At 57.7% G+C, this 10,739-nt stretch overlaps 1 protein-coding gene across 3 annotated transcripts; it reads left to right on the top strand.

Annotated features, from left to right (window-relative positions):
• The first annotated feature begins 2,096 nt into the window (after positions 1-2,096).
• On the top strand, positions 2,097-6,372 carry LOC140069165 (uncharacterized). Of its 3 annotated transcripts, none has more exons than XM_072114552.1 (4): positions 2,097-2,171; positions 5,561-5,614; positions 5,727-6,025; positions 6,097-6,372. In XM_072114552.1, the coding sequence occupies exons 1-4, from the start codon at positions 2,115-2,117 to the stop codon at positions 6,314-6,316; spliced, it is 630 nt and encodes a 209-aa protein (XP_071970653.1). In that variant the 5' UTR covers positions 2,097-2,114; the 3' UTR covers positions 6,317-6,372. The 3 variants fall into 3 exon arrangements, with proteins under 3 accessions (XP_071970653.1, XP_071970654.1, XP_071970652.1); XM_072114553.1 differs by lacking the exon at positions 2,097-2,171 and adding an exon at positions 2,214-2,384; XM_072114551.1 differs by lacking the exon at positions 2,097-2,171 and adding an exon at positions 2,457-2,618.
• Positions 6,373-10,739: the final 4,367 nt, after the last annotated feature.

The raw sequence follows: 10,739 nt of genomic DNA, 5'->3' as shown, positions 1-10,739 counted from the left end.
TCCAGAAACACGGAGCAGGATGTCCCCAAATCTCCTCTGTAACGCGGGAATGAATGGGGACAGATGTGACAAAGCTGCAGGACAGCTGGAGCAGAGTGCGGCGCCCCCATCTGCTGGAGCTCTGGATTATATTACCCTCCTATGGTGTAACATGAGCCCAGTTTATCATTACTGCCTGCTGGGAGTTGTAGTACTCTATATACATCGTCATGTATGTATTTAGTACTCTCACCGAAAGTTTGTCCTGAACTTTATAAATAAAGTTGACTGAAACTAACAAAACTAAAACTAACAAACAGCTGCAACCAATCAAATTGCAGATATTATTTACACAGTAAGAGCTATAATATAAAAGCTGTAATCTGATTGGTCACTATGTAGAAGTGTTCCACTGCATATTAGTTTTGGTCTGTGTTCTTTTTAACTAACTTTACGTGTAACAATTTCTAACAATATACCTCTGTATAAGAGAGCTAAGCTGTGATTGGTAGCTACAAATTACTCTCTGACCCAATGGTTATGATGTGTATCACACAGGACAGGATTAGATACACAGCTCAGCAGACAGTATCACAGAGGATAGGATTAGATACACAGCTCAGCAGTCAGTATCACACAGGATAGGATTAGATACACAGCTCAGCAGTATCACACAGGAGAGGATTAGATACACGGCTCAGCAGTATCACACAGGATAGGATTAGATACACAGCTCAGCAGTCAGTATCACACAGGATAGGATTAGATACACAGCTCAGCAGTATCACACAGGAGAGGATTAGATACACAGCTCAGCAGTATCACACCGGAGAGGATTAGATACACAGCTCAGCAGTATCACATAGGAGGGGATTAGATACACAGCTCAGCAGACAGTATCACACAGGATAGGATTAGATACACAGCTCAGCAGTATCACACAGGATAGGATTAGATACACCGCTCAGCAGTATCACACAGGAGAGGATTAGATACACAGCTCAGCAGTATCACACAGGAGAGGATTAGATACATGGCTCAGCAGTATCACACAGGATAGGATTAGATACACAGCTCAGCAGACAGTATCACAGAGGATAGGATTAGATACACAGCTCAGCAGTCAGTATCACACAGGATAGGATTAGATACACAGCTCAGCAGTATCACACAGGAGAGGATTAGATACACGGCTCAGCAGTATCACACAGGAGAGGATTAGATACACGGCTCAGCAGTATCACACAGGAGAGGATTAGATACACAGCTCAGCAGACAGTATCACAGAGGATAGGATTAGATACACAGCTCAGCAGTCAGTATCACACAGGATAGGATTAGATACACAGCTCAGCAGTATCACACAGGAGAGGATTAGATACACAGCTCAGCAGTATCACACAGGATGGGATTAGATACACAGCTCTGCAGACAGTATCACACAGGATAGGATTAGATACACAACACAGCAGACAGTATCACACAGGATAGGATTAGATACACAGCTCAGCAGTATCACACAGGATAGGATTAGATACACGGCTCAGCAGTATCACACAGAATAGGATTAGATACACAGCTCAGCAGTATCACACAGGAGAGGATTAGATACACAGCTCAGCAGACAGTATCACACAGGATAGGATTAGATACACAGCTCAGCAGTGTCACACAGGGGAGGATTAGATACACAGCTCAGCAGTATCACACCGGAGAGGATTAGATACACAGCTCAGCAGTATCACACAGGATAGGATTAGATACACAGCTCAGCAGTATCACATAGGAGGGGATTAGATACACAGCTCCGCAGTATCACACAGGATAGGATTAGATACACCGCTCAGCAGTATCACACAGGAGAGGATTAGATACACAGCTCAGCAGTATCACACAGGAGAGGATTAGATACACAGCTCAGCAGTATCACACAGGAGAGGATTAGATACACAGCTCAGCAGTCAGTATCACACAGGAGAGGATTAGATACACGGCTCTGCAGGCTGTATCACACAGGAGAGGATTAGATACACATCTCAGCAGGCAGTATCACACAGGAGAGGATTAGATACCCGGGTTCTCGCGGTACCGCTGTGTGACTACTGACCAGCAGGGCGGCGCCCTCGTGTAATGTTATGGTGGAGCAGGTGACGCTTCTGCCCCGTCTGTCCCGGTACACCCTCAGGCATCAGGTAGCAGAGGTCCCTCGTCTCTCACGCTGTTCTGCTGCCCCCTGCCGGCGGGGACTGGTCTGTGCGCGTGGCCGGAGATTCGGGCTGTGAGGACGCCACTAAAACTACATCTCCCATGATCCCTCGCGCTCCTCGCCTTCTCTTTCCGGTCCTGCCGGGTTCTGGGCACGTGCTTCCTATGTACGGCCGCCCCTGCTCCAGCATATCACTATGGTAACCCTCATCTGTCTGTGTGTGTCCCCTGCCTGTCTGTCACCGCTCCTTAGCGACCCCCCTAGGTGATGCAGGGGAGATGTCCTGTCCTGGGGGAGGTTCTCTGACTAAACACCAGTTGTCTGAATGCAGAATGTCTGTGGGGTACGGCCTCATCCTCCTCTGCGGGGTACCACCTCGTCCGCCTCCTCCTCTTCTGGGGAGTACGGCCTCGATCGCCTCCTCCTCTGCGGGGTACGACTTTGTAGTCCTCCTCTTCTGTTTTGTACACCTCCTCCTCCGCAGGGTACGGCCTCGTCAGCCTCCTCCTCCTCTGCGGGGTACGGCCTCCTCCTCCTCTGCGGGGTACAGCCTCCGCCGCCTCCTCTGCGGGGTACGGCCTCCTCCTCTGCGGGGTACGGCCTCCTCCTCCTCCTCTGCGGGGTACGGCCTCCTCCTCCTCTGCGGGGTACGGCCTCCTCCTCCTCTGCGGGGTACGGCCTCCTCCTCTGCGGGGTACGGCCTCCTCCTCTGCGGGGTACGGCCTCCTCCTCCTCCTCTGCGGGGTACGGCCTCCTCCTCCTCCTCTGCGGGGTACGGCCTCCTCCTCTGCGGGGTACGGCCTCCTCCTCCTCTGCGGGGTACGGCCTCCTCCTCCTCCTCTGCGGGGTACGGCCTCCTCCTCTGCGGGGTACGGCCTCCTCCTCTGCGGGGTACGGCCTCCTCCTCTGCGGGGTACGGCCTCCTCCTCCTCCTCTGCGGGTTACGGCCTCCTCCTCCTCCTCTGCGGGTTACGGCCTCCTCCTCCTCCTCTGCGGGTTACGGCCTCCTCCTCCTCCTCTGCGGGTTACGGCCTCCTCCTCCTCCTCTGCGGGTTACGGCCTCCTCCTCCTCCTCTGCGGGTTACGGCCTCCTCCTCCTCCTCTGCGGGTTACGGCCTCCTCCTCCTCCTCTGCGGGTTACGGCCTCCTCCTCCTCTGCGGGTTACGGCCTCCTCCTCCTCTGCGAGGTACGGCCTCCTCCTCCTCTGCGAGGTACGGCCTCCTCCTCCTCTGCGGGGTACGGCCTCCTCCTCCTCTGCGGGGTACGGCCTCCTCCTCCTCCTCTGCGGGGTACGGCCTCCTCCTCCTCCTCTGCGGGGTACGGCCTCCTCCTCCTCCTCTGCGGGGTACGGCTCCTCCTCCTCCTCTGCGGGGTACGGCCTCCTCCTCCTCCTCTGCGGGGTACGGCCTCCTCCTCCTCCTCTGCGGGGTACGGCCTCCTCCTCCTCCTCTGCGGGGTACGGCCTCCTCCTCCTCCTCTGCGGGGTACGGTCTCCTCCTCCTCTGCGGGGTACGGCCTCCTCCTCCTCCTCTGCGGGGTACGGCCTCCTCCTCTGCGGGGTACGGCCTCCTCCTCTGCGGGGTATGGCCTCCTCCTCCTCCTCTGCGGGTTACGGCCTCCTCCTCCTCTGCGGGTTACGGCCTCCTCCTCCTTTGCGGGTTACGGCCTCCTCCTCCTCTGCGAGGTACGGCCTCCTCCTCCTCTGCGAGGTACGGCCTCCTCCTCCTCTGCGGGGTACGGCCTCCTCCTCCTCTGCGGGGTACGGCCACGTCCGCCTCCTCCTCCTCTGCGGGGTACGGCCACGTCCGCCTCCTCCTCCTCTGGGGAGTACAGCCTCGATCGCCTCCTCCTGTGTGGGGTTTGGCCTCCTCCTCCTCTGCGGGGTATCTTCACTGTTATGTGGCGCCTCATTTGCTCTCCTCTCTGTGGTACAGCGCCTCACTTGGTATCCTCCCTGTCGTGCGGTTTCTCTTGCTCTCCTCTCTGTTGTGCGGCGCCTCGCTCGCTCTCCTCTCTGTCGTGCAGGGCCTCGCTCGCTCTCCTTTCTGTGGTATGACCCCTCGCTCGCTCTCCTCTCTGTTGTGCGGCGCCTCGCTCGCTCTCCTTTCTGTGGTATGACCCCTCGCTCGCTCTCCTCTCTGTTGTGCGGCGCCTCGCTCGCTCTCCTCTCTATTGTGCGGCGCCTCGCTCGCTCTCCTCTCTGTTGTGCGGCGCCTCGCTCGCTCTCCTCTCTGTTGTGCGGCGCCTCGCTCGCTCTCCTCTCTGTTGTGCGGCGCCTCGCTCGCTCTCCTCTCTGTTGTGCGGCGCCTCGCTCGCTCTCCTCTCTGTTGTGCGGCGCCTCGCTCGCTCTCCTCTCTGTTATGCGGCGCCCCGCTCGCTCTCCTCTCTGTTGTGCGGCGCCTCGCTCGCTCGCTCTCCTCTCTGTTGTGCGGCGCCTCGCTCGCTCTCCTCTCTGTTATGCGGCGCCTCGCTCGCTCTCCTCTCTGTGGTGTGACCCCTCGCTCGCTCTCCTCTCTGTGGTATGACCCCTCGCTCGCTCTCCTCTCTATTGTGCGGCGCCTCGCTCGCTCTCCTCTCTGTTGTGCGGCGCCTCGCTCGCTCTCCTCTCTGTTGTGCGGCGCCTCGCTCGCTCTCCTCTCTGTTGTGCGGCGCCTCGCTCGCTCTCCTCTCTGTTGTGCGGCGCCTCGCTCGCTCTCCTCTCTGTTGTGCGGCGCCTCGCTCGCTCTCCTCTCTGTTGTGCGGCGCCTCGCTCGCTCTCCTCTCTGTTGTGCGGCGCCTCGCTCGCTCTCCTCTCTGTTGTGCGGCGCCTCGCTCGCTCGCTCTCCTCTCTGTTGTGCGGCGCCTCGCTCGCTCTCCTCTCTGTTGTGCGGCGCCTCGCTCGCTCTCCTCTCTGTGGTGTGACCCCTCGCTCGCTCTCCTCTCTGTGGTGTGACCCCTCGCTCGCTCTCCTCTCTGTTGTGCGGCGCCTCGCTCGCTCTCCTCTCTGTTGTGCCGCGCCTCGCTCGCTCTCCTCTCTGTTGTGCCGCGCCTCGCTCGCTCTCCTCTCTGTTGTGCCGCGCCTCGCTCGCTCTCCTCTCTGTTGTGCCGCGCCTCGCTCGCTCTCCTCTCTGTTGTGCCGCGCCTCGCTCGCTCTCCTCTCTGTTGTGCCGCGCCTCGCTCGCTCTCCTCTCTGTTGTGCCGCGCCTCGCTCGCTCGCTCTCCTCTCTGTTGTGCCGCGCCTCGCTCGCTCGCTCTCCTCTCTGTTGTGCCGCGCCTCGCTCGCTCGCTCTCCTCTCTGTTGTGCCGCGCCTCGCTCGCTCGCTCTCCTCTCTGTTGTGCCGCGCCTCGCTCACTCTCCTCTGTGTATATGACCTGTGCTTGTTCTCCTCTCTCAGGCCCCCGTTGGTGGTGGTGATGATGACGCGTCTCTGGATCACCGCTCGTATCTGGTAATGATCTGGTAATGATTTTCTCTTTTGGGATTTCGTGGGGTTGGCTGTTAGTGGGGATGTTGGGGTAGCACACCTGGCGCCCCCTGTATGTATTTCTGGTGATGTGCAGGGTGTGCAGCTGTTCCTGAGACGTCAGAGACAACAACAGGCAGAACCGGATCCGGACCCTGAGGGCAGACTCCAGGACCTGCACTGGTGCCGCTGCTCTTGTTGCCGGCTGATGCCCGTCCCCTGGGAGAGCCTGTGCTGCCGGGAGCTGAGCCCCATGGAGGTCCCCAGCGGATCCCACCAGTGCATCACACAGTACTCGCAGTTTGAGAAGAGAGTTCTGGATCGGGATTGGCTCGTGGCTCTGCTGCAGTTCTCTACAGATCTGACGAATGCAGAATTCCTAGAACATGAGAGAAGGTCTGTTTGGGTCGGGGTCCGGTATCTGGTGAGTCGCTGGCAGTGGTGTATTACGTGTTCTCTCTCATCAGGCACCTGAGAATGGCCGCCTACCGATCCTTCCTAGTCCAGACCCACGGACCCCAGGATAAGGGGCAGAGACTCCCCATCCCCTCCTGCGTCATCAGCGCCATCCGAGAGAAGTTTCCCGACCCAAACATGGAATACACGGACATAACCGCTCTGCTGGACATCATGGACGACTTACTGGACAAGTGCTCCTTCCAGCTGGAGCTCAGCTCAGACACATAGATGGTGGCACTGCCCCAGGGGGTTATAGAGGGGGGTAACACTGCCCCAGGGGGTTATAGAGGGGGGGTAACACTGCCCCAGGGGGTTATAGAGGGGGGGTAACACTGCCCCAGGGGGTTATAGAGGGGGGTAACACTGCCCCAGGGGGTTATAGAGGGGGGTAACACTGCCCAAGAGGGGGGGGGGGGTAACACTGCCCCAGGGGGTTATAGAGGGGGGTAACACTGCCCCAGGGGGTTATAGAGGGGGTAACACTGCCCAAGAGGGGGGGGGGGTAACACTGCCCCAGGGGGTTATAGAGGGGGGGGGGGTAACACTGCCCCAGGGGGTTATAGAGGGGGGGGGGGTAACACTGCCCCAGGGGGTTATAGAGGGGGGGGGTAACACTGCCCCAGGGGGTTATAGAGGGGGGGGGGGGAACACTGCCCCAGGGGGTTATAGAGGGGGGGACACACTGCCCCAGGGGGTTATAGAGGGGGGGGGGGTAACACTGCCCCAGGGGGTTATAGAGGGGGGGGGGGGTAACACTGCCCCAGGGGGTTATAGAGGGGGGGGGGTAACACTGCCCCAGGGGGTTATAGAGGGGGGGGGGGAACACTGCCCCAGGGGGTTATAGAGGGGGGGTAACACTGCCCCAGGGGGTTATAGAGGGGGTAACACTGCCCCAGGGGGTTAAAGAGGGGGGGGGGTAACACTGCCCCAGGGGGTTATAGAGGGGGGAACACTGCCCCAGGGGGTTATAGAGGGGGGGGGGTGTAACACTGCCCCAGGGGCTTATAGAGGGGGGGGGGTAACACTGCCCCAGGGGGTTATAGAGGGGGGGGGGGTAACACTGCCCCAGGGGGTTAGAGGGGGGGGGGTAACACTGCCCCAGGGGGTTATAGAGGGGGGGGAGTAACACTGCCCCAGGGGGTTATAGAGGGGGGGGAGTAACACTGCCCCAGGGGTTATAGAGGGGGGGAGTAACACTGCCCCAGGGGGGTTATAGAGGGGGGTAACACTGCCCAGGGGGTTATAGAGGGGGGAACACTGCCCCAGGGGGTTATAGAGGGGGGGGGGGGTGTAACACTGCCCCAGGGGCTTATAGAGGGGGGGGGGAACACTGCCCAGGGGGTTATAGAGGGGGGGGGGGAACACTGCCCCAGGGGGTTATAGAGGGGGGGGGGTAACACTGCCCCAGGGGGTTAAAGAGGGGGGGGGGGGGGTAACACTGCCCCAGGGGTTATAGAGGGGGGAACACTGCCCCAGGGGGTTATAGAGGGGGGGGTGTAACACTGCCCCAGGGGCTTATAGAGGGGGGGGGTAACACTGCCCCAGGGGGTTATAGGGGGGGGGGGTAACACTGCCCCAGGGGGTTAGAGGGGGGGGGGGTAACACTGCCCCAGGGGGTTATAGAGGGGGGGGAGTAACACTGCCCCAGGGGGTTATAGAGGGGGGGGGAGTAACACTGCCCCAGGGGGTTATAGAGGGGGGGGAGTAACACTGCCCCAGGGGTTATAGAGGGGGGGAGTAACACTGCCCCAGGGGGTTATAGAGGGGGGTAACACTGCCCCAGGGGGTTATAGAGGGGGGAACACTGCCCCAGGGGGTTATAGAGGGGGGGGGTGTAACACTGCCCCAGGGGCTTATAGAGGGGGGGGAACACTGCCCCAGGGGGTTATAGAGGGGGGGGAACACTGCCCCAGGGGGTTATAGAGGGGGGGGGGAACACTGCCCCAGGGGGTTATAGAGGGGGGGGGAACACTGCTCCAGGGGTTATAGAGAGGGGGGGGGTGTAACACTGCCCCAGGGGGTTATAGAGGGGGGGGGGGTGTAACACTGCCCCAGGGGGTTATAGAGGGGGGGGGTAACACTGCCCCAGGGGGTTATAGAGAGGGGGGGGGGGTGTAACACTGCCCCAGGGGGTTATAGAGGGGGGGGGTGTAACACTGCCCCAGGGGTTATAGAGGGGGGGGGTGTAACACTGCCCCAGGGGGTTATAGAGGGGGGGGGGGTGTAACACTGCCCCAGGGGGTTATAGAGGGGGGGGGGTGTAACACTGCCCCAGGGGGTTATAGAGGGGGGGGGTGTAACACTGCCCCAGGGGTTATAGAGGGGGGGGGGGTGTAACACTGCCCCAGGGGGTTATAGAGGGGGGGGGGTGTAACACTGCCCCAGGGGGTTATAGAGGGGGGGGGTGTAACACTGCCCCAGGGGGTTATAGAGGGGGGGGGGTAACACTGCCCCAGGGGGTTATAGAGGGGGGGGGGGTGTAACACTGCCCCAGGGGGTTATAGAGGGGGGGGGGTAACACTGCCCCAGGGGGTTATAGAGGGGGGGGGTAACACTACCCAACCCCCTGCCCTCACCTCTCTCCACCGCCCTCTGCAGCCCAGTACAGGCCACACTGGTGGTCGCACATTGTCACCACTTACCCCTGTATGTAACCAGAGACCGGCAATGACTGAAGACCCCGAGCTGCACCCGCGGCCCCTTGTAATACAACTCCTTCCCCAATATAATGTATAGTTTCTTTTTTTTCTAAACTTTGAAGGTTTTGGTCACTTTTGTGCATTAAAATCAATAAAATGTGAAATTTTAAAACAAAAAATAAAATTGCCCTTCAGTCCATCCAGCGGCCTTCCTCCTGCATGGGCTGTGACCTGCTGTACATGATCCTCTATATATTGTTCCATGATCTGCTAAAGGCGGCCTCCCCTCTGCACCGTGCTGTGATCTGCTGTACATGATCTTCCTTTGTTCTGTAGATGATCTTACCCCACTTATACTGTGCTTAAATCAGCTGATCATCTTCTCTACACTGTCCTGTAATCTACCAAAGATGATCTTCCAGGACACTGATGTGTCATCTGCTGTACATGATCATGAAGATCTTCCCCCTACTCTGTGCTGTGATTATCTCTCTTCATTTATTTGTTACCTGCTGTAGATGATCTTCCCCCTACACTGTGCTGTCATCTGCTGTAGATGATCTTCCCCTACACTGTGCTGGGATCATCTCTCTTCATTTATTTGTTACCTGCTGTAGATGATCTTCCCCCTACACTGTGCTGTCATCTGCTGTAGATGATCTTCCCCCTACACTGTGCTGGGATCATCTCTCACCGTTGTGCTGTCATCTGCTGTGGATGATCTTCCCCCTACACTGTGCTGTGATCATCTCTCACCGTTGTGCTGTCATCTGCTGTAGATGATCTTCCCCCTACACTTTGCTGGGATCATCTCTCTTCATTTATTTGTTACCTGCTGTAGATGATCTTCCCCCTACACTGTGCTGTCATCTGCTGTAGATGATCTTCCCCCTACACTGTGCTGGGATCATCTCTCACCGTTGTGCTTTCATCTGCTGTGGATGATCTTCCCCCTACACTGTGCTGTGATCATCTCTCACCGTTGTGCTGTCATCTGCTGTAGATGATCTTCCCCCTACACTGTGCTGGGATCATCTCTCACCGTTGTGCTGTCATCTGCTGTGGATGATCTTCCCCCTACACTGTGCTGTCATCTGCTGTAGATGATCTTCCCCCTACACTGTGCTGGGATCATCTCTCACCGTTGTGCTGTCATCTGCTGTAGATGATCTTCCCCCTACACTGTGCTGGGATCATCTCTCACCGTTGTGCTGTCATCTGCTGTGGATGATCTTCCCCCTACACTGTGCTGGGATCATCTCTCACCGTTGTGCTGTCATCTGCTGTAGATGATCTTCCCCCTACACTGTGCTGTCATCTGCTGTAGATGATCTTCCCCCTACACTGTGCTGGGATCATCTCTCACCGTTGTGCTGTCATCTGCTGTGGATGATCTCCCCCTACACTGTGCTGGGATCATCTCTCACTGTTGTGCTGTCATCTGCTGTAGATGATCTTCCCCCTACACTGTGCTGGGATCATCTCTCACCGTTGTGCTGTCATCTGCTGTAGATGATCTTCCCCCTACACTGTGCTGGGATCATCTCTCACCGTTGTGCTGTCATCTGCTGTAGATGATCTTCCCCCTACACTGTGCTGGGATCATCTCTCACCGTTGTGCTGTCATCTGCTGTGGATGATCTTCCCCTACACTGTGCTGTGATCTGCTGTATTATATTGTATTAGTGTATAACAGCTGATTGGGGTGAGCGCTGCTGATCCTATGTGAGCTGGTCATTAGTAGTGCAGGTGATATGTATTCCCTCTCCCTGTGGCTGGATGACTCAGTGATTAAGTAGGAGGGGCTGTGCTCTCGCTGGACACCTGCAGACATTGCTTACACTACACTGTATTTTTGGCAACAACTAAATAGAATGACGCTGCGCCTGACATGACAAGTCCTGGCACTTTTGCCCTTATGTAACATGTCCAGCAATGTCTCTGCTCCGCCGGAAGTCTGGCGGATGGCGCTGTGGTCCTGAACCAATATGGCGGCGCACACGTCATTGCTG

This window comes from Engystomops pustulosus, chromosome 7 (assembly GCF_040894005.1).
Source record: "Engystomops pustulosus chromosome 7, aEngPut4.maternal, whole genome shotgun sequence".
NCBI lineage: Eukaryota > Metazoa > Chordata > Amphibia > Anura > Leptodactylidae > Engystomops > Engystomops pustulosus.
The sequence above is the reverse complement of the archived record's forward strand: the minus strand, read 5'-3'. Positions and strand labels throughout refer to the sequence as shown.

Bases quoted from the DNA above. Each gene is read 5' to 3' on its own strand.
- LOC140069165 (XM_072114551.1), top strand. From the start codon at position 2,511: ATGCAGAATGTCTGTGGGGTACGGCCTCATCCTCCTCTGCGGGGTACC. The intron at 5,615-5,726 runs GTAATGATCTGG...GGTGATGTGCAG, and splicing joins TGGATCACCGCTCGTATCTG to GGTGTGCAGCTGTTCCTGAG. The intron at 6,026-6,096 runs GTCTGTTTGGGT...CTCTCTCATCAG, and splicing joins TTCCTAGAACATGAGAGAAG to GCACCTGAGAATGGCCGCCT.